This window comes from Eubalaena glacialis, chromosome 1 (assembly GCF_028564815.1).
Source record: "Eubalaena glacialis isolate mEubGla1 chromosome 1, mEubGla1.1.hap2.+ XY, whole genome shotgun sequence".
NCBI classification, from domain to species: domain Eukaryota; kingdom Metazoa; phylum Chordata; class Mammalia; order Artiodactyla; family Balaenidae; genus Eubalaena; species Eubalaena glacialis.
Window position 1 is genome coordinate 48,853,276 of NC_083716.1, and position 22,593 is coordinate 48,875,868.

Consider the following 22,593-nt stretch of genomic DNA (forward strand, 5'->3'; position numbering starts at 1 on the left):
ATAGCTAAAACAATGCTGAGAGAGAAATATATGTCACCAAATGCATGCATTAGAAAAGAGTTAAGTTTTAGAAAATCTGAACAGACCAATAACAAATAGGGAGATTAAATTAGTGATCAAATACTTCTCAAAAAAGAAAAGCCCAGGACCGGATGGCTTCACAGGAGAATTCTATCAAATATTCAAAGAAGAATTAATACCAAACCTTCTTAAATTTCCAAAAAATAGAAGAAGAGGGAATACTTCCTAACATCATATGAGGCCAGCATCACTCTAATACCAAAGTCAGGCAAAGACACCACAAAAAAAGAAAATTAAAGAGCAATATCCCTGATGAACACAGATGCAAAAATCCTCCATAAAATACTGGCAAACAGAATTCAACAGCACATTACAAGAATCATATACCATGATCAAGTAGGATTTATCCCTGGGATGCAAGGATGGTTCAATGTATACAAATCAATCAAGGTGATACATCACATTAACAGAACAAAAGAAAAAAAACCATCATCACACAGTTCATTATATATAAGTTTTATGTATATATAAAATTCAGCCTTTAAAAAGAAGGAAACTGTGCTGTTTGCAACAACATAGATGAACCTGGAGGACACTATGCTAAGTGAAATAAGCCAGAACATTGCATGATCTCACTTATATATGGACTCTAAAATAGTCAAATTCATAGAAGTAGAGAGTAGAATGGTGGTTTCCAGGAGCTGGGGAGAGGCAGAAATGGGGATATGTTGATTACAGGATACAGAGCTTCAGTCATGCAAAATAGTGAGTTCTGAAAATCTAATGTACAGCATTGTGACTCTAGTTAACAATATTGTACTATATATTCGAAATTTGTTAAGAAGTTAGAACTTAAGTGGTCCATCAGAAAATAAAAGGTAACTGTGAATTACCTTGATTGTGGTGATTATTTCACAATGTATATGTGCATCAAAACATCAAGTTGTGAATCTTAAATATATACAATTTTACCCTAATAAAGATGAAAAGATCTTAAATTAAAATATTTTTAAATGATGTAATCTTAAAATGTTTTGTATCATAGAGCCTATCTGAAAAAAAAAAAGAGTAAAAATTTTAAGTCAATCTAAGATCCCACTCAAGGAACTAGAATAAAAGAGAAAAATAAACCCAAAGCAAGCAGAAGGAAATAACAAAAGTAAGAGCAGAAATCAATGCAATTAAAAACAGAAGAACATGGAGAAATCACTGAAACAAAACTGCTTCTTTGAAAAGATCGATAAAACATACAAACCTGTAGAAATACTGACAAAGATAAAAAGAAGACACATATTGCCAATATAAAGAATGAAATAGAGGCTATCCCTACAGACCCTGCAGACATCAAAAAGATAGCAAGGGAATATTACAAACAACTACATACACATAAATGTGACAACTTAGATTAAATGGACAAATTCTTTGCAAAAACATAAATTACCATATCTCAACCAATATAATATAGATCATTGGAATAGACTATAACAGTTAAGGAAATTGAATTCATAATTTAAATACTCCCCCCAAATAAATTTCCAGGTCCATATGATTTTGCTTGAGGATTTTACAAAATATTTAAGCAAGAATTAACATAAATTTTACAAAATATCTTCCAGAAAATAGAAAAAATTGGTACACTTCCCAATTTGTTTTATGAAGCTAGCAATACCCTCATACTTTTACACCACAACCAGACAAACAGAGTACAGGAAAATAAACCTATCTGTCATGAATAGAGATGCAAAAATTCTTTCTTTTTTCTTTTTTATTTTTTTAACATCTTTATTGGAGTATAATTGCTTTACAATGGTGTGTTAGTTTCTGCTGTATAACAAAGTGAATCACCTATACATATACACATATCCCGGTATCCCCTCCCTCTTGCGTCTCCCTCCCACCCTCCCTATCCCACCCCTCTAGGTGGTCACAAAGCACTGAGCTGATCTCCCTGTGCTATGCGGCTGCTTCCCACTAGCTATCTATTTTACATTTGGTAGTGTATATATGTCCATGCCACTCTCTCACTTCGTCCCAGCTTACCCTTCTCTCTCCCCATGTCCTCAAGTCCATTCTCTATGTCTGCGTCTTTACTCCTCTCCTGCCCCTAGGTTCTTCAGAACCAGTTTGTGTTTTGTTTTTTTTTTAAGATTCTATATATATGTATTAGCATACGGTATTTGTTTTTCTCTTTCTGACTTACTTCACTCTGTATGACAGACTCTAGGTCCATCCACCTCACTACAAATAACTCAATTTCATTTCTTTTTATGGCTGAGTAATATTCCATTGTATATATGCACCACATCTTCTTTATCCATTCATCTGTCAATGGACACTTAGGTTGCTTCCATGTCCTGGCTATTGTAATAGAGATATAAAAATTCTTAACAAAATATTAGCAAATAGAACTTAGTAATGCATAAAAAGAATTACATACAATGACCAAGTGGGTTTATTCCAGGAACACAAAGCTGGTAAATACCCAAAAAGCAATCAATATAATCTACCATATTAGTAGGTTAAAGAAGAAAATGACATGATTATATCAACTGATGCAGAATAGCATTTGAAAAAATTCAACATTCATTCATAATAAAACTCTTGGAAAACCAGGAATAGAGGGGAACTACCTTAACATAATAAAGATCATCTACAAAACCCCACAGCTAACATTATATTTAATGTGAAACAATAAATGCTTTCTCTCTAAGACTGGAAACAAACCAAAGATGTCTGCTTTTATTGCTCTCATTCAACAAATTGCTGAAGTTCTTAGATTTTTACACCAAAAGCATAAAAGAAAAAAAATAATGAATTGGATCTCATCAACATTAAAAACTTTTGCTCCACAAAAACGCACATAAAAATGATGTAATAATATGGTACAATCTAGGAGAAAATATTTGCAAGTCACATCAATCAAAGGACTAGTATGAAGAACTCTTAAAACTCAACAGCAAAAAAAAAAAAAATCCCATTAGAATACGCACAAAAGACACGAATAGACATAAAGAGGACATGCAGATCACAATGAAGCACATGAGCACTATGTTCTACACCATTATCCATTAAGAAAATGAAAATAAAAACCACAATGAGAAATCACTACACACCTATCTGAATGGTTAAAATTAAGAGGTGACACCACCAAATGCTGGTGATGATACAGAGCAACTTGATCACTCATACATTGCTGGTGGAATGTATGGTACAGCCACTCCGGAAAATAGGTCAGTAGATTTTTTTCAAATCTAGGCAACTACCATAGTATCCAGCAGTTGTAACCTCTGGGGATTTATCACAGTGAAATGAAAACTTATGCTCACACAACAACCTGTAAGTGAATGTTTATAGAAGCTTTATTCATAATAGACAAAAACTGGAAACAACCCAGATGACCTTCAATAGGTGAATGATTAAAGAAACTATGAAACATCCATACCATGGAATACCGCTCAGCAAGAAAAAAGAATGAACTGCTGATACATGCAACAACCTGGATAAATCTGAACAGAATTATGCTGAGTAAGAAAAGACAATCCCAAAAGGGCAACATGAGAACTTCTTGTAGTGATGGAAATGTTCCTTGTTGTGATACTGTATTTACAGTTTTGCAAGATGATACCATTGGGGGAAACTGGATAAAGGGTACATGGGATCTCTCTGTATTATTTCTTACCATTGCATGTGAATCTACAATTTGCAAAATAATCATTATGTGTAGTCCTCACCACCAGGAACTCATAGGAAAAAAAAAATCTTCACTTAAGAATGTCATTGATGGGGATTCCCTGGTGGCGCAGTGGTTGAGAATCCACCTGCCAATGCAAGGAACACGGGTTCGATCCCTGGTCCGGGAAGATCCCACATGCCGCGGAGCAACTAAGCCCATGTGCCACAACTGCTGAGCCTGTGCTCTAGAGCCCGCGAGCCACAACTACTGAGTCCGCGTGCTGCAACTACTGAAGCCTGTGCACCTACAGCCCGTGCTCCACAACAGGAGAGGCCACTGCAATGAGAAGCCCGTACACCACAATGAAGAGTAGCCCCTGCTCACCGCAACTAGAGAGAGCCTGCATGCAGCAACGAAGATGCAATGCAGCCAAAAATAAATAAATAAAATAATTTATTAAAAAAATAAATAAAATGGAAAAATAAAAGGGTCCTGCTACATAGAAGTACAACTTTGAAAAAAAAAAAAAGAATGTCATTGATGAAACAGTACAAATGATTAATTTTATGAAATCTCAATCTTTGAATACAGTCTTTTTTAATAGTCTGTGTGATAAATGGGAAATCTGCATAAAGCACTTCTGAATACCAAAAACCATGATGGTCATTTCAAGGAAAAGCACTTGTATAATGGTTAGAGTTGTGAGCTGAACTAGTTGCTTTTGTCATAGAACATCACTTTTATTTGAAAGAATGACTGACAGACAAAACTAAAGTTATGAAGACTTGGATATTTGGCAGATCTTTTCTTGAATATGAACAAAGTGAACCTGTCATATCAAATGAAACCACTGACAGTATTTTCTGCCTATGATGAAATTTGGGCTTTCAAATTTTGAATATTAGAATGTTGAAAAGCTTGTACCTGCCTCTGTGAGCCTGACAGTTTCTCAGTAGATAAATATTTTTCTGATAAGATTGGTGGTACATGAATATGATTTTTCCATATTGCATAATGAAACATGTCAACGTTTGGGAGATCTCATAACTCAGGGAACCAATATTCTCATTGGTTTTTAAAATTATTTAAAAACCTTAAATTTAAAACCTTATTTAAAACCTTATTTAAAAACCTTATTTTTAAAATTCTGTTTTAATTTCTAACATGGTAAATATCAATAGATACAATCGATATAAACAACAGCTCTTTGAAGTCTCAATAATTTTTAAGAGGGTAAACAGGTCTTAAGACCAAAAAGTCTGAGAACTCTATGAAAATGTTGGTCAATTACTATGAAAATGAATGAACTACTACTTCATGAAAAGACATGGATAAATTTCACACAGTTTGGAATGAAATAAGCCAGAAAGAAGAGCATATGACATGTTATTTCACACACATAAAAGTAAAGTGTGGAAAACTGATGTATGATATTAGCTGCCAGGAAATTGGCTACTTTGGGGGTGCTAGAGACTAGAATCGGGCATGGAGTGGGGGGGTCCTTCTGGGAAGAAGTCAATGTTGTATTTTTTCATCTGGGTAGTGGTCACATGTTCACTCCATGAAAATTCTTAAATTTGTGTATTTATGATTGGAACACTTTTTTTCTATGTGTGCTATACTTCAATAAAATAAAAAAGTATTTACCAGCAAAGACTCAAAACTATGGAAACAATATAATTTTTAAAACCCCAGTTACTGTTTTGGAGTAGTGGGAATAGGGTGATTTCTTCTTCTTTTTTTTGTTTACAAAATTTTCCTTAATATTGCTGTTACACGTTTATACACATTTACAAGTAACAATCATTATGAGCAGCACAAGTGACATAAAATGCTGACAAATTTGACTAATTTTACATCTAATTTTACATCTAAGGCAAAAGCCCAGTCTTTTTTCTAATATGATGCTTTGGAGATGTGCGGCAGGAGAAGATAACTCGTGGGGGAACTTGGACACAAAGCAGCCCCTGTCAAACAACGAATGTGCTATCTCACTGAAGAACAGGCGTGGTATGGATCTCCCAGGGGGTTAAGTGGGGGAGTTTCAGGCAGGGACACTCCGGCAAGATATATGAAAAGATATTCAGACTTTCATGCTGTTCTGAGTGCTGCTAAATCAGAGTGTTTCAGGTAGAATCAAAGTCCAGACAGTTTGGTTCCTGGCCCTTACCAGCCACATTCCATGGGCAAATCACTTAATATTTCCAATTTGATTTATCATCTATAAGATGAAGGTAATAGTACCTCTTCTGTCTAGTCCGAAGAGATATTATAGCGATAAGATGAGACAGTAAAATGAAACTTCATAAAAGGGTCACTCAGAGACTATTTGGGTGTAAGTCATGGGTAAGATCAGTTGAAAAATTTGACCTAGATGGTCTCTTCTGAATTAACAGTTATAGAAAATGCTATATGATTTCAGTTATATATCATATTTCCTCTTCAAATAAATACCCTATCCACAATAGCTGCAGCCCAGTGTAGTTTACCCCCTTGCTCAGATATTCCACGTCTACCCTCAAATCTTCTCTCTGTTGTTAAGTTCAACAAATAGCCGTTGTCCACCCACCATTTTCCAGGCCCTGCAGTACAAAGACGAGCCCCACATCTGCTTTTGTGGAGTCCAGTGGAAGAGCATATAATTATGTATCGACATGGCCAATGTTGAGACAAAGCTATGTTTGGGACATGATGACACAGGTCAGAGTCAGCACAAAGAAGAGAAGACCATGGTGTTCAGTGAAGGCTCCCTGGTTGAGATGCTGCTTTAGCGGAATCTCGAATGAGAGGTTTTAAATAGAAGCCTGATGTGGTCCCATTAGCATTTTTGCTAACTCGCTCTGGTAGCAATTTGAAGGATGGATTTAATGAAGACAAGACTAAAAGTAGGGAGCTCCCTTAGGACACTATCCTAACAGCACAAGTGAGGGCTCACAGGGTGGAATGGGTGAAGTAGAGGAGTCAAATTCAAGAACAACATGGAAAATAAAATTGGGATAAACTGGTGACTGTATGAGAGGGTAAGAATTAACTCTAAAATTTCTAGTTTGCCTAATGGAACGAATTAAATTAGATAAGCTAAGAAAAATTAATAGATATCACGAAAACAAGAGAAAGAGCAAGTTTAAGTGATATGAGGACATGTTGAATTTGAAGCGTCAGTGGTACAGCTGGACATCCCTAGAAGAAAGCTCAAGTGAGAGTTCCAAGTTCTATATAGATCTGTGAGCCATCAGCAATCAAATGATAAATAAACCCTGAGAGATGATAAGATGCCTCATGGAGAGTACGTGCAGAGAGGAGCTTGATGAGTCAAGGTCAGAAACCGGAGAACACTAGCAAAGTTTAGGATAGGAGAAGAAGGGTTAGAAAAGTTTAAGGAAAATCAGAAAGAGAAATGTCATGGAGACCCAGGGCTGTTTAACCACAGTGAATGCATCAGAGAAGTCCTGTAGGATGAAGCCTGAAAATGTCTTGGATTTGTCTATAGCAATTGGTCTTTGGTAACTTCTACAAGTTATTTCAGAGGAATGATTAGACTGCAGCGAGTCAACTAGAAATTTGGAGATAAGGAAACAGAGACGATGAATACTGCCAACTCATTCAAGAAACCTGAATCTGAAGAAGAGAAAAAAAGAGGTGGGAGTAGGGCCATGCAATATAAGAGGAAGGATACAACCCAAGTGTATTGCTAGGCTGTGGGGAGCTTGGCAGTAGATGGGAGAAGGTTGAAAAGCAAAGGGAAGAGGAAGGTGGCACAGGTTTCACGGGATAAGATTAGAAAGGATGGAATCAGCAGCCCATGTAGAGGCTGACCTGAGCCATGAGGAAGGGCTCATGCTTGGAAGCTGGATGGAAGGACTTGAGGATGGGTGCAGATGTGGATGAGTGTGCGAGCGGAACACTAGAGAGTGAGGTGCTTCACACTTGATGGCTTCCAGTTCCAGGGTAGAGTAAAGGGGAAGATGGCTCTGCTTCCCCTGAGCGCTGAGCAGGGGTGAAGGCTTGGAAGAGTGGATTAGGAGGATGGGAGAGGGACCTGACCAGGGACCTTACCTGATGAGTTATATAAAAGTGCTGATAGTCCAAATATTTGTTATCCCTTGGTCCGTTCTCTCAACATTACATCCAGTTAACTAATTTGCACATAGCACTTTACAGCTGACAAAGGAGTTTCCATATGCATTATCACATTTAATATTTAGCCACCCGACAAACCTGTATTATTATTATCCCCATTTTACAGAAGAGGAAGCTGAGGACAAGTGAGATAAGTGACTCCAACAATACGGGAGTTGGCAGTGCTGGAAGATGACTTCTTGGATTCTGCCATCATGTGAGTCTCTCCCACGTGGTTTCCACCCTGTGTGTTGCCACAGTGCTAAGCAAACATTCCTTTGCAATTGCTTTTGAGACCTTTCATGCCCTGGAAAGTTGTCACACTCAGGATGTGGAGACAAGAGGAGGGCGGTTCAAGGGCAGAGGCCCATCTGCCTGGGCAGCAGTAAATATGGCACATCGATGGGGGACAAATTCAGAGCAAAGCTCTGCATTGCTTATTGGAGCAAAATAGTCTTTGCTTAGCAACTGCCTGTGTGTTAAAGAGTTTGAGAACCTTTGAAGTAGGACCAAGGGCCTCAGAAGGCCGTTTGGAGATTTGAGAGGGAAAGCAGATCTGCTGTCCCAGTGCCTCCTTAGGGAAGGGTTTGGCTACAGGACACAGATCAGATCTTGGAATGGGGAACAAGGCACAGCCTACCTGGAGGGTCACCTTTAAGTGAGCTGACCTCAGCTTGATGGTGCCCAGCTTTGCCAGGGGCACCCCTGGGGCTGGCCAGCTGCTGGTGACCCTCCTGCCCAAGCTCTTCCACAGGAAGCGCCTGCTGTCACTGATGACAGTCATTACATTGTTTGTTTAAAGCATCATTAGTCCTGTAATTACAGTTGTATGGCCTAGCCAGAAAGGAGAAAGACCAATATCTAAACACAGCCTCTCAGATCCTGCTTGGAAACTTAGTACCAACATTACAGTTGCAGGTCCTGGACTCTCCAGCCAAGCACGGCACGTGTTGGGTCTGGAACTAAACTCAGTAGTAAGAAATGCCACTGTATCTACCATGTGCTGACACATATGCATGTCATTTTAATCCTTTGTCCCACAATTTTCACTGCTAGTCACTTATACTAAGGAAATCATAAGATATACGCACAAATATTCACTGGACAATATTTTCCACCATCCTATTTATAGCAGCATAAGATGAAACAATGTAAATATCAATACATGGAGGGATGGTTCATCCTTACTGTAGAGCATTATGCAGTCACCACAAATTATGCTCACAAAGGGCCACCACTAGCCCATACAGCACCTTTGTGTCCCCTTTGGGCAGATGCCATCCTGGACCTGCTTGGATAACTTGAATAGTGGGACAAAGGCTGGATTTCAGCTAATTTTTGCCACGCTGGCCAGATGCCCTTGTGCATAACAACCTACACAACCGTTCACGGCAGTCCTGGTGTCAAAAAAGTTTTGATGATATGGAACCAGGTTTTTGATGTACTGAGATTTTTTTTAAAGGAGGTTAGAAAACAATATGCTAACAATAACAACAATTAAATGTGTACAGATTTTGCATGGAAAAGAAAAACTGAAAAAAAATATAGGGCCTTGGTCATTAGTGCTGTTTGCCAAGTATTTCCAGTTCTCTCCTCCTGTAGCTACATGGCATGATTCACCCTTCCTGCCACCTTTGAGCCATAGGTGAGGCCAGGGAGAGGTGTGCCGAAACTTTAAGGGCTCATGCTCTGTTTGCTAAGCTCTTTTTTAATTGCCATGGCAGTACTCAAAGTTCTAGACAACGGCTACTCCATGAGCTGGTATCACTGGGTGAGGTTAAGGCACAGAAGACTCCCAACCAACTCACAGTGCACGTGTAGCACGCGTGAGAAATAAACCTTTGCTATTTTAGGGCAATTAGTTTTGGGGGTGTTTGTTACTGTAACATAACCTTTTCCTGAATAATACACACACCAAAAAATGTCAGGAAGGGTTATAGTGGGATTGCATTAAAATACATAAAATTCATTTGGATTCATATTTGTGATCTGTGAAAAAAGATCAACAGAGCTAAGTGAAAGCAAGTGTGAGATCAATTAAATACTATGAGCAAAAAGCTCAAACAATTTGAGCAACAAGATAAGTAACAGGCTTAATGGATTATAGCCCAAATTATAAAATAAATACACTGGTCACCTCTCCTCCACTGGTGCAGGCTGAGAGGATGAGGGATTGGATTAACAGTGTCATGTAGTTGGCTGGCAGTGAGCAACCGAGGAAACCATGTCTGTGCGAGCCCTTTGTCGTGATCATGTAACTGGTAATTATCAAGAATACTCTTCTCTTTCCCAGCACGCTTCCTCAGGGCCCCACGGCAGAGTGTAAAGCCTGCAGAGGCAGTGCTCCACATTACATTACAGCAGCTGGGTTCCCCGCCTGAACCCCCCCCTAGAATAAGCTCCTCAAGGACAATGTCCATCCCTGTTCCCAAGGGTCTGGCAAATGGAGACAACAATAGATGAAAGTTTGAGAGACTGAAATGAAGCTCATAGATTTTGGCACTACTCTGAGCTAAATTCTCTGCAGCTGGTCACTTCCTGACCAGAGTAAAACACTGCTGATGGTCAGATATAGGGCCAGGTGATAAGACTTCTGGGTCTGCAAAGAACAAAGGTCAGGAGCTGGGCAGTTCTGGCCCTCACTTCCACTGCCATGTTGAAACCCGTCTGAAATTCAATGTTTTCCTGGTTGTGATATTGTTAAACACAAGGACACAAACACACATGCTAAATAAAATGATCAAATAAGCACAAAAGCACAAAGCACAATAGCAAATATATCAACTAAAAGCTCTGTCATACAGCACTATAACCTCGCAATGATTCAAACATTGAACAACAAATGGCAACTTTAATATATACCATTAATAGCAAAATGTCTGCTTTACTGAAGAAAAAAACCCAAAAACTATCTTGCTCTAAGCAGTTTTGAAATGAATATTTGATTCAAAACTTCCCCTGTGCATATAATCGCATGCTAATTTACATTTTAATTACTTCCTAAGAAATCAAAAGCATTTGTTGACAGTAGAACATAATGTCAACTTCACGGTGCGCTGTTGGTGGATGCTTAATGAACTTAATTAGATAATTAGTGATGTTAATTATCCTTCTACTATGAAGATAAAGCTGTCTCACAAATGATGCACTTGGTAAAGAAACATCATTAAAGGTATCAGTGTTCGCTTTGTTCATTTACTTCTATTTTTCAAACTCCTGTAACAAGGACTTGTGATAGCCTAGTAATGTTTAAGACTCTTAAAAGGGGAAAAGAAAAGCCACCGTTTCCATCAGCCCGATATTGTCCTTCCCCCTCATTCTGGACACTAACACTGTGCTGGTGACGGGGCTGCTGTTTCAAATCCCCTGCTGTAGGGACCTGCAGTCCATAGTCAGCTGTGGTATGGAGTTTCTGGTTCAAACCATGTCCTTCCTTTGGGCTCTAACATAAATTGTTTTAAGAATGGGATGTGTGGATGTGTGTGTAAAGAAGAGAGATAATGAGAGGGACTGTCCTGGTTGAGTGCCCAGAACACTGGCAGAAAACCTAAAGGGCTAATTCACACACACACACACACACACACACACACACACACACAAGCATTGCCCTGGCCTCGGCTGCATTTCTATGACCCTACAGTGTTGTGTTCTCACCTCCACCACCAGGATGCTTTGCTGCCCTGGGAAGCTCCATTCTGCATATGGTGTTGGAACACAGCTGCCTGCATGACCAAGGGCTACGATACATAATATACAGACTTTACTTTCAGTTGAAGTGAAGAAGGAAACTTCAGAGGTTTAAGAAATCAGATACTGGACTTCACCGTTTTTCTCTTTCTTGCATTCGAATACCACCACAACCAGAGCGTAATGGAAGTCCCTTCTGGAAGTAATCCTAGTCCAGACACACCATGAAGAGCTCTAAGGCCAGGCTGGGGAGAGTGGCATTATTTTTAGGGTCAGTAATCTCGGGAAAAGCATCAAGCGAAAGTGTCATTGGCAGCCTCGCCCACCACAATTAAGAAAACCAAGATTCCATTTATTAGAAGATCTCAGTAACAATGCTCACGTCAGTAGAGGGATTTACACTTTACAAAGTCTTTTTTAAAAATTATACTTTCATTTGTTTCTGAGTGGTTTCATTCCTCTAACAGAGAGTCCCATTTAATTACTGGCTCACAAGACGTTTCCCCCCACAGAGCACTACTGGGTTTTCCAACAACACAGCATTGTGATTTCTCATAAAGTCCGTGTTTGCAGGTTTTCTGAATCACTCTTCTCTTCTCCATGGTTTCCAATGGTTTGTCCCTCCAGCCCCGCTCCTCCCTTGATTTGCTGACACAGGCTGTCTTTCTGCCCTCCTGCCCTGCAGTGAGGATGTATTATCAAGACCTCACCAATCTGTGGGTCTTCTCACCCCTTCAACTTTAGAAGTTCTCATGCATCTTCATTTTCCCCCAAATTTAGGCTACCTGCTTCCAAACATCTCTCTTAAAGGCACATTCATCTCCTGGGAAAGTCTTTTTTTTTCTTGCCCAACATCATGTTGAATTTACAAGTTTAAGTAAAAATAGTCCCTGTGATGACCTTCTAAATTTCAGATTTTTAAAATTTCCTACACCTTCTTAAAGATTTTTGATTATAACTCTTTTACAGTAGAACATCTCTGGGAATTCTAACTTCCGTTTTCATAGTTGCTTTTTGACTTCCTTGGCTGGTCCCCTCAACTCCACAACTTACTTCCCCTTCATTTCAAAGCCCATTCTTTTCTATTTTCAAAAAACTCTTCTTAGCCCTGGGGTGCTCCTGACTCATGAGCCTTTTGCCCAGGTGAGTGAAATCTGAGGCTTTTCCACCTCAAGGGCTGTTCACCCCTGGACACAGAGGTGCCAAAACACTGAATTGGAAAGCACTGTGTCCCATCAGACCTCAACCTCCTTCCTGAAACAGGGGAGTGGGATTCTCGGGGACTCACTGCACCTTCAGCCTCAGCAAGACCGAAATCTCTCAGCAGCAGGAGACCAATGCAAACACGCCAGAAAGCAAGACCAAGAGCAGCTTGATCACTCCCACAGCGACTGCTCAAGCCTTCCAATTCTGCATGCTTGCTTCCCCTGCAATTTTTATTTGGGTTCCATGACTTCTTTAAAGAGAAAATAAGTATACAGTAACATTTACACATGAAATGATATGATGTCTGGGATGCTGCTTCATAATTATTCTGTGCACAGGGAGAAAGCGGGTAGGGATAGAGAAGAGACAAGATTGGCCAAGAATTGAAATTTGTGGAAGTGATGGATAGATACATGGGGATTCATTTTTTATCTTCCCTACTTCTATATCTGTTTGAAAATTTCCACAATGATTTTTAAAAGGGATAATGGGTAAAGTTCTCAGAGTGGATGGTCAAAAATGTCATTTTCCTTGCCAGGGACCTGAGCCAAGGCTGCTTTTAGTATAGCTGTCACCCCATGGCTGGTCTCAGCCAGCATCTCATCCTCCACCAGGGGCAGTGCTGCTCCGTGGCTGCGGGTGAGTGATAGTGGGCCTGGGCACACATTCAAGGAAGTACCCAGTGGCAGGTCCACGGTCATTCTGCCCACACAAGTGTCCAGTCTCTGAGATCGTCAAGGCCCCCAGGCATGGGCACTGCTGGTTTTGCAGGAGGCTCTTGTGCGTCTGGGTGGGTGGGGGCCTCGCTCACAGGGCAGCCCTTAGAGGATCTCATGGGGCCTTGGAGTAGATGTTTAGTGCTTTCGTGTTCTTGCCAGGGCAGACATAAAATTCTTGCAGAAACCTGTCTTTGGTATTTTAGCAACTGCAGTGTGCGACCCTCTGCCTTTGGATGCCTTCTCATCCCCTTCTGTTAACTCTCACCTGGCCCTGGCTTCCCTACGTGGGCCATGTCAACATTCTAATACATGGCTTTGAAGACAGCAACTGGAAGCTTGCTCAGTTATCTCCAAAGGCCATGGAGACGTGGCAGACACAGAATCCGGCCCTGCCCCACCGGCTCTTGCTCCTCTATAAACCCTCTAAGTTTGCTCAGGTGAGGCACACATGGCCCCTGCATGAACAGCTGTCCACACAAAAGGAAGGTGGGGTGAAATCTATCTCATACTTTGCAGAACAAGACCTGGGTCAGGTGGCTGTGTGCCCCTCGCCCCAGAGGGGGTCCCACCTCCTTACAGGGTAGAGGTGGCCCTGTACTCTCAGCGTCCACCCTCTGGTCCCCGTTCTCTGCAGAGTCCCACAGAACCATCTGAATCCCACACCTCCCACACTTCCTACACCTGGGCCCACTACACTCTCTTCTCGTGGCCTGATTTAAGAGCCCCGGAGCTAGGGCCTCTGTCTTTGGTGGCCCTCTTTTTTTTTTTGCTCACACCAGCCTTGATTAAACAATTTCTCTTGTGTATTCTTTGGTTTCCACTGCTCCAACCACTGTCTTGCCTCCATCATCTCCCACCTGAATGATGCTACAGCCCCCAGCTTGTCCACTCCCCCAAGAGCCCTAAACTCCAATCTAACCTGTACAAACAGAAATGTGCCATTCCCCTGCTTAACCCCCGACCTATGGTCCCCAGTGCCACCCTGACCTGCCTCCATGCCCATCCTGCCACCTGCAGCCACTTTGCCCATCCCCCTGCTCACAGGCCTCACAACCCCTTCCCACCGGACCTCTAGCTCCTGTGTCCCATGTGCCCATTTTCTGTTTGCTGATGTTTAAAAAAAAACAAAACAGAGGATGACACAGTTTATGTTTTGGAATAATTTTGGATCCACAGAAAAATAATAAAGATAGTACACAGAACTCCTGCTCCTGTCAACCCCTCACCTGGTTTCCCATAATGTTAACATCATACATTGCCAAGGTGTGTCTGCTAAAGCTAGGAAACAAACACTGGTTGTTGATGTTTTTTCAACTTGTTTTTAAACAAGAAAGTTTGAAGCTGAGCAGATGAGCAAAGCCGCTCCTACTGCTGTGAAGAGGGGTGGCTGGCAAGAGTGTGTGCTCTGGATCCCTCCAAGCTGAAGGGGGCATGATGAAGTGGCTTCCTGGACACCCTGAGTTGTCCTTTGGTAACCTCAAGGGAGCCCGAGGTCCCAACCTCTGTCCCACAGGCTGACACCCACAGCCTTTACCCTGGTAGAGACGATGACTTCACGCTTTGGTCCCAGAAGGGACTGTGATGGGGGTCAGGGGGAGGAAAGGAAGAAATAACATCTCTATATCAGCCTTGCCTCAAAGTTCAGCTCACCTGCCAAGAAGAAAACATTTTCTACTGAAAATGAAGATAGGTAAAAGGCATGAGGAATCATACATCGCATGTCTCACTCCAAGGAACAAATTATCAGTGCTATAGAGCTGTCAGCCACTGACATGATAAGGAATAACACCAAATGAATAATGTTTCCTCCAAAACCAACTCCTTTAATTACAAGCCCCTTCTTTCCAGAAGAGAGACAGAAGATGCAGAAACACCAATTTCATGCACTTGCGCCTGAATAATGTCTCCATGCTGCTTTTTCCAGATGGCGACCTTCTCACTGGAGGGACTAATGATGTGGGCATATTTAGGGAAAAACCAATAACAGAGTCTTTAACCTTCAACAACAAAAAGCGTGTTATACAAAATGTTCCTTGGGATACATTAGAAAATATCAATTACATTGCTCACCGAGGTGTAATCAGCTGTAATAATCAAAATTAATTTTTAAAAATAATTAAACAGACCCCAGGGCAAATAGTTGATGTTCTTATCCTATGACATCACAGTGTACATATGTACCTGAGAAGTTGTGCCTTCTGTTAGCAACAAAGGCATCTCGCGTGGATGAGTGATGGATGCGGGCTCTGAAGGCTGGTGAGTTTCATCCCACAGAAAGGGAGGGGGGGTGCTCTGTGCAGCTCCCTACACATTCTTTAAGAACCCTCTATGTACCAGGCACTGTGCCCAGCCCAGACTGAGTTACTGGTAGGAGATGCTGCTCAGTAAAGACGCAGCTAATTTTTTTTTAATTAAAGCATAGTCCCCTTTGTTTCAAAAATAATTTGTCTTTTAAAATTCCACAAGACAGTATAAGCTGTAGAAAAGATACACAAATCAGGCTGGAGGTAAAATGGGGCTCAATGAGGAAGGAAGAAGCCAGGGAGAGAGATGTGTGGGTGTGTACACGTGTTTTGCAGAAATTTATCCCACTGGGCATGTGCAGTTACACCAGTTGGGCCACGCTTATCTCTCTGGCTTCCAAGTGCCCAAATGAAAGAGGAAAACATAATGGTGTCAGAAGTTCTGCTGTTTGTGTTGCTGTGGAAAAGCACAGTCCTTCCTGGTGTCAACAGTTGAGGGAGACGTCCCCCAAGGCTGTCCTCTCCCCACTGCAGCCCAACCACACTGGCCTTTGCTGCCCTATAACCCCCAGCACACTCCTGCCTCTGTGCCTTTGTCCGGTGGTCCTCCTTGCCTGATCACTCTTGCCTGGAGAGTCACAAGGCTCCTGTCCTTCCTTATTTCTCTGCTCTCACACCTCCCTGACAGACAGGGCTTCTGGCCACCTCCATCTAAGTGGCCCAGAACCTCTCTCATCACCCTCTCCCACTTACCCTGCTCCACTTTTCCTTACTGCAATTAGCACCTCAACATTTACAAATGTATTTATCTTTTTATTGTCTATCTTCACCTCCTAGAATGCAGTCTCCATGAAAGCAGAAAATATGTCAGTTTTTCTCTCTTCTGTAACCTCAGTACTTACAGCAGGGTACAGAATAAGCACTTAATAAAAATTTGTTGAATGAATGAATAAATGGATGGATGGATGAGACCTCAACTGATGTAGAAGACAACATCTTCAGCAGCTCGCCTTCACCAAAGACAGACAACTTCAAGTATTCCTTCTTCCAGATCTCTCAACGAGAGCCAAGAGCAAACTGTTATAAGCCATTTGTAAACCTACATGGTCCCAAACATTGCTGTTTACTCAAGCTTCTTTCAGATAGGCTGTTTCTCAACAAATCTCCCCAAGACTCGGAGGCACTGAACTGTGCCAGAGACAGTGACCTGGCGGGGGGTGGGGGGGTGCCACTGGCAAGACACAGCATCAATAGCCACAGGGGTTCCCATAAAATGCATGTCCATGCCCAGCGTCTCAGCTGTCCCTTCCACAGCTGCCCAGCCAGACTGACCTGACCTCCTGGGGAAAATGTTAACTTGGTCAAGGAGTAGACGCTCCAGGGAAGCCCAGGGGAGAGGGGCTGGACCCCTCCTGCCACAAATGGCATTGGTCAGGAGCAAGTGCTTGGGCACAAGTGGGGATGCTCCTGCTTCCCGTGCTAGATGCAGCTGTACCAAGTGTGAGATGGTCTTGTCTTGCCCTTGGCAGAAAGAGCTATATTGGAATTTTGTAAAGCACCTGCACTTTCCAAGTGCTTCCACATAGTCTATTGTAAACAGAGTACGTTCCCAGCTGTAAACTCAGGAATTGAGGCTCTGAGAGGTTTTGGAGTTGACTAAGGGTGTGCTCAGAAGTGCAGAGACTATGAATGAAGATCCTGTCTCCACTCCGCCACTTCCTGGCTTCAAAGACATTTTCTTTCAGATTCTATTTCACATCTATAAAATAGGACTAATAATAGCTGTGTGATGTCGCTGGCACGAGATCTCAGTTATTCACTCAGTCAGCCAGTAAGTCTGTGGACAAATTTAATGAGTAGTGTCTTCCACAAGCCAATGCACTGAAGACACAGCCTGCCCTCAGCTCTGAACACCAGGCGGCCGGCCAGCCTAGTCAATTTCATTTCCTGTCCTTCATTCTATCTTCAGGCTCTTTCTCCATTTGTCCTGAAGCCTATTACTCCTGAACCTTGGAAAGAAGAAAGCCCCCTTCTCCTGGCAATCTGGGCACTTACAGGCAGCCCTTCACTCCTCTCTTCTCCCAGTATCCTCTCTTCTCCCCATCAGACACTGACCACAGTGGACAACAGACCTATGGTGACAGCAGGGCCCAGATTCTGAGCACATGGGATTTGGAGTTAACCTCAATCTCCAAAGTTACATGGGCAGAGTTCGAATTGTGTAAGGTGTCTGTCAACCGTCTACCCCACTCCCTGGGGAATCCCTTCCCATAGTTTCCCCCAGTTATTTGTCCCATTGTGCAAGTCAGGAAATAAAGACTCAGGGGAGTTAAGTGAATCACAAACCAAGGTCTCTTGGGCCTAAGGCCATGCCTATTGAATGACCACCTTCTGCCTCTGAAGGTAAGTCGGTGACCCCATGATTAGAATATATGACAGACTGTATTTTCCAAGGAGAGCCTCAGCAATATTTCCAGTACTATGGGCTCTTGTAGAACCTTGCCACTTCCCTACCAGGATGTAGAGTCTATTGCCCTCCCCATGAACCTGGGCAGAACTCTGTGCCTTTCTGGACCAAAAAGGACTGCAGCAGAGGTGATGCTGCATGGTTTCCAAAGCTGGGTCATGGAAGGCAATGTGGCCTCCACCTCTCTCTCTTTCTCTCTCTCTCTCTCTCTCCATTTTTCTCTCTCTCCTTCTCCCTCCCTATGGAAATTTATCCCTTAAAACCCAGCCACCAGGTTGTAAGGAAGCTCAAGACACATGGAGAAGCCATGTGTAGATGTTCCGGCCAACATCCCCAGCTAAGGTCTCAGACTAGAGCCAGCAGCAACCCCCAGATGTGTGAGTAAGTGAGCTTTCCAATGATCCCAGCCGAGGCCCCAGACATCAGGGAATAGAGACACCGCCAACCCCTGCTGTGCTCCAGATTCCTCACCACGGCATCCACGATCACAAAAACTTCACTGTCAGTGTTACCGAGTTTTAGGATGCTTTGATATGCAGCTTTAGAGACACGGACTAGAAAACCCTGACAGCTCAACCCCACAGGGTCAAGAGGATCCACCACCATGTCTCCCAACAATGGCACCAACACTTCTTTCCCCCTTTGCTGTGCCCACACACCCAGCTCCTGCTGAGCTGTGGGTTAGGGCTCTCTGAGTACACCTGACTCAAAAAGAGAATGGGAACAAGGATTGGTTTGGGTTTTAATGCCAAAAGGAACAGCTGCTCTTGGCACTCAAGTGGAGCCCATATTTGCTTCCGGTTAAAGCTAACCTAAGACCTGACTCCCACAGATGTAGCCTCAACTGGGAAGCCACATGCATTACCCGTAAATGCTCAGAAGAACATGGAGTTAGATCACATCCAGTGGCAACAGAGAGAGAGGACATGATACATGGGGGTTTGAAGCGAACGCCTGATGTTCTCTAAGGAAAGGGGTCTGGGCTCACCTCTGCTTTGCACTCAGGGCTCTTGGTCTGCCGCCCGGGCATCAGCCTCATGGCTGAGGACAAGCTTCCACTCCATGAAGGGACTTTGCTGTGGTGTCCGACACTTGAACGACTGGCCAGTGACTTCTTTTCAGATGCTGGCGACAGAGAGGCAAAGACCGTCAGAGGTTAAGTTAAGAGGGAAACAAACACACACTATTTCTACAGCTGGCTTGGCTTTCAAAGGGCAAGCCAGGGGGCACAAGCCCAGTGTGCCTGCCTCCAGTAAGGAAAACAGCCCAGGCTACAGGTTTGAATTACCGTGAACTTCGTGATGCTGAAAGACTTAAAACAATATATGAGCCATAACTTGAGAGTAATGACCTCTTTAAAAAGAAACTTAACCATTATTCCTACAGCTGCATTGGCTAATAGAGTAAAAACGTTGAGTCACTGGTAGAATGCAAGGGAGGTTAATATCTTTGGGATGAAGAGTTTTACTTGGAACATGAAGAACCTGAGGCTCCAGGTCACTGCATGACTTGGCGCAAGGTTTCAAACCTGGTAGGTATCAGGGCAGGACCTAGCACCCTAAGTTCCAGAGCCCAGGCTAGAGCTCTGACATGGTGGCCCTTCCCTCTGAGAGATTACTAGAATTTGCTGCTTGGTTGGCACCTCTGGCCTTCCTTTCACCAAGATGCAAAGCAGCATTCATTCTTTGTGAGCAAAGATTCATGAGGCTTCAGTGATATAAATCCCACCCACCAGAGGGATGAGACAGAAGGTCTGGTGTAAAAGGCTTTGGGCCCTGAGTGAAACCCTGGGGGAGCCTGGTTCTGTGAGACTCAGAAGTTCCATTCCCGGAAGCAAAGTGGACAGAGACCTAGGTAATGCTGCCAGGCCTTGAGCATCATCTCTTCCCAGAGTGGGGTGACCTCCTCAATCTTCACTTCACTCTCTCCAGGTTTCACAGAAAGATCAATCTTGAAGTTATCCTCCAGCTCCTGCCGTCTCTGTGCCACGAGCTGCTGCCAGAGAGTCTGAACAGTCTTTTGGATGTTGTGCTGGACTAATGGAGAGAGTACATCACACAATCAGGACAGCCTCAGTGCTTCTCCCAGAGACAGCCAGGAGATGGCATATCATGGTTGTTTTTATGTGCATCATTCTTGAACATCACCCCAGCTTTGCAAGCTCCAGCCACATAGCCGTCAGTATATAGAGATGCAGGACTGATAACAATGCTACCAACATCCTTGTGAGCTGGCCTCTCCCCGACCTCTACCACCAAGACCTGCCTGCTTCACGTGCCCAGAGCTGGGAAACATGATTGATGGGCTCAGTGAGCCTCTTTCTCTCACCCCCAATTCTGTTAGATACCAAACAGAGAGATACCTTGTGTAAGCTCTAGGTAACAAAACAGCTCCCCACAAAACAGCTCCTTCCAACCTTGACTTTTATGTTGGCCCCTCAGGGGAAGAGACACTGAACCCAAGACTGTGCCCAGGGGCCCAGGAACCAAGCCAGTCCTCTCTCCTGGCACTGAATCATGCTTCCAACTACCTACCCACCTCAGTGCCCTGGATTTGCAGAGAGACAGACGAATTTACCAAGCCAGTTCTACCTGCTATACCCCATAAACATAATCACCTGAATTGTGCCTAACTTTCCTCTGATCTTGGGTCACTGGGTCCGCCCTTTGGTACCAGCCTCTACAGTTTGTTTTTCTCACCCTAGGGGGATGGACATTGCTCAGTCCACTCTACTAGTTAAATCCCAAAACGCAAATGTTCATGTTGTAATTAACACTACAAAACAGTAAACTCTAAACACACAAGATTTTTGAGCACTGGCTTTGGGTACCTATCTGACCAGAAAATAAGGATCTTTGTGCCTACCACCTGGCATCACAAGATATCACAAGATAAGTGGCACAGTTGGCAAACTAAAGTGGTGGAAGAAGGTCTGCTGAGGCTTCCTGCATCAAGAGGGAGAAATCTCTCAGACACATGGATCTGGCTGCCTTTTTTTTTTTTTTCCCACAAACTGCCATCCTTTTAACTTGATTCGATATTATCGAATCCAAGAATAAACTCCATTAAGCCAGAAATCTCATAAAGTAATGAGCTTCTTTACTCCATTCCCATTTTCTAGAGAAGAAAGCTGAGAGATAGATAGGTAATGGCTTGAACTGAGTGATATGGCACACCAGTTTCCACATCTAGTGGTCCAAAGGAAAAGTCAAGAGATCAGCTGAGAAGTGAAATCAACTTATAGTGAGGTTCTCTGGTATTTTAGTACACCAAGTTCTTAGTCTCACCAAGTCTCACAGAGCTTTCTCTTCACCTATCCATCCATCTATACATACACCCATCCATTCTATTTCTTGTATACAAAGATCATTCCAATTTTATTCTCTATCAGGTTACCTTGCTGTATTACTATACTGTTCTAGGATTTCCTAGGACGTCTTCTGTCTTTTAAGAATCTTAGTAATATTTGCTTCCTTATCTTAGGAAGAAAAAACTGAAGAATGCAACCCTAGCAGTTACCACTATCTTCTACTCCCCCCAAAATAAACAACAAATAAAATGTACCATTGCTCAAGCTTGGGAAGTCTTCTCTCTTTTCTCTCACTTCTTCATTTGGAGAAAGAAAGACTTGATGATAAGGAGTCATTCTATGCTTGGGTTCCAATCCAAATCCTTCTGGATAACTAGTAGACAAGAGATTGTTCACTATGAACTCCAGTTTCTTTGGGATCATTGTTCTTTATTACAAATAATTATCCTGCAAACTCAGTACACATCAATATGAAAAAAACTTGTCTAATCAAGTTAAAGCAAACACCTATGACAACTTCCATGACAGGTATTATACAAAAGCATTCTAGAAAATAAGAAAAGCACCTTCTCTTTGTCCCTATCTTATTAAATCCAATCTATGCTCCCAAACAGACCTCCTCAACCTCTGCTGGTTTCTCCATCATGAGAACTGGTCATTTCTTTTTGCATTGAACTCTGCCTTTGCTTGGCACTAATCTCATCCCTCATGGAATGGGGCCGGGGCCAGCTTCATGGGCCTGTGACCTGTGCAGCTGTGTACGGTCCGAACTCAGAAGGGTCCCATGCTTGGGCTCTGCTGTCACCATCTTGAAATTCTTAGTAATTTTTGAATAAGAGCCCCGCATTTATACTCTGCTGTAACCTTGCACATCATACAGCTGGTTCTAAGTGGGGCGCAGTGGTTTACATATTAGGTTCCCCATGGACCATGTGCTCCAGAACTCCTGGCTGTGTGCATGTCCAAGTACCCTCTTCTCTGGGCCCCTCACCCAACCAAGCAGAACAGACACTCAGTAAAAGTTTGTGGATTGAACCAAAAATGACAAACAAGGAAATGAAAAAATAACCAGCATATAAGGATGTCCATTCTTGAAATTTCTAGAATAAAGTCCCTTTGGACTTTGGAGGCCGCTTTGCTATACAGAG

At 42.6% G+C, this 22,593-nt stretch overlaps 1 protein-coding gene across 1 annotated transcript in view; it reads right to left on the bottom strand.

Annotated features, from left to right (window-relative positions):
• WDFY4 (WDFY family member 4) overlaps positions 1-22,593 on the bottom strand; it is a 250,641-nt gene that overhangs the window by 105,360 nt on the left and 122,688 nt on the right. The window contains exons 38-40 of the mRNA XM_061196332.1: positions 21,700-21,818; positions 19,986-20,171; positions 19,124-19,260 (exon numbers count right to left, since the gene is read on the bottom strand). Coding sequence (XP_061052315.1) covers positions 19,124-19,260; positions 19,986-20,171; positions 21,700-21,818 — 442 coding nt within the window. The remainder of the gene's footprint in view (positions 1-19,123; positions 19,261-19,985; positions 20,172-21,699; positions 21,819-22,593) is intronic.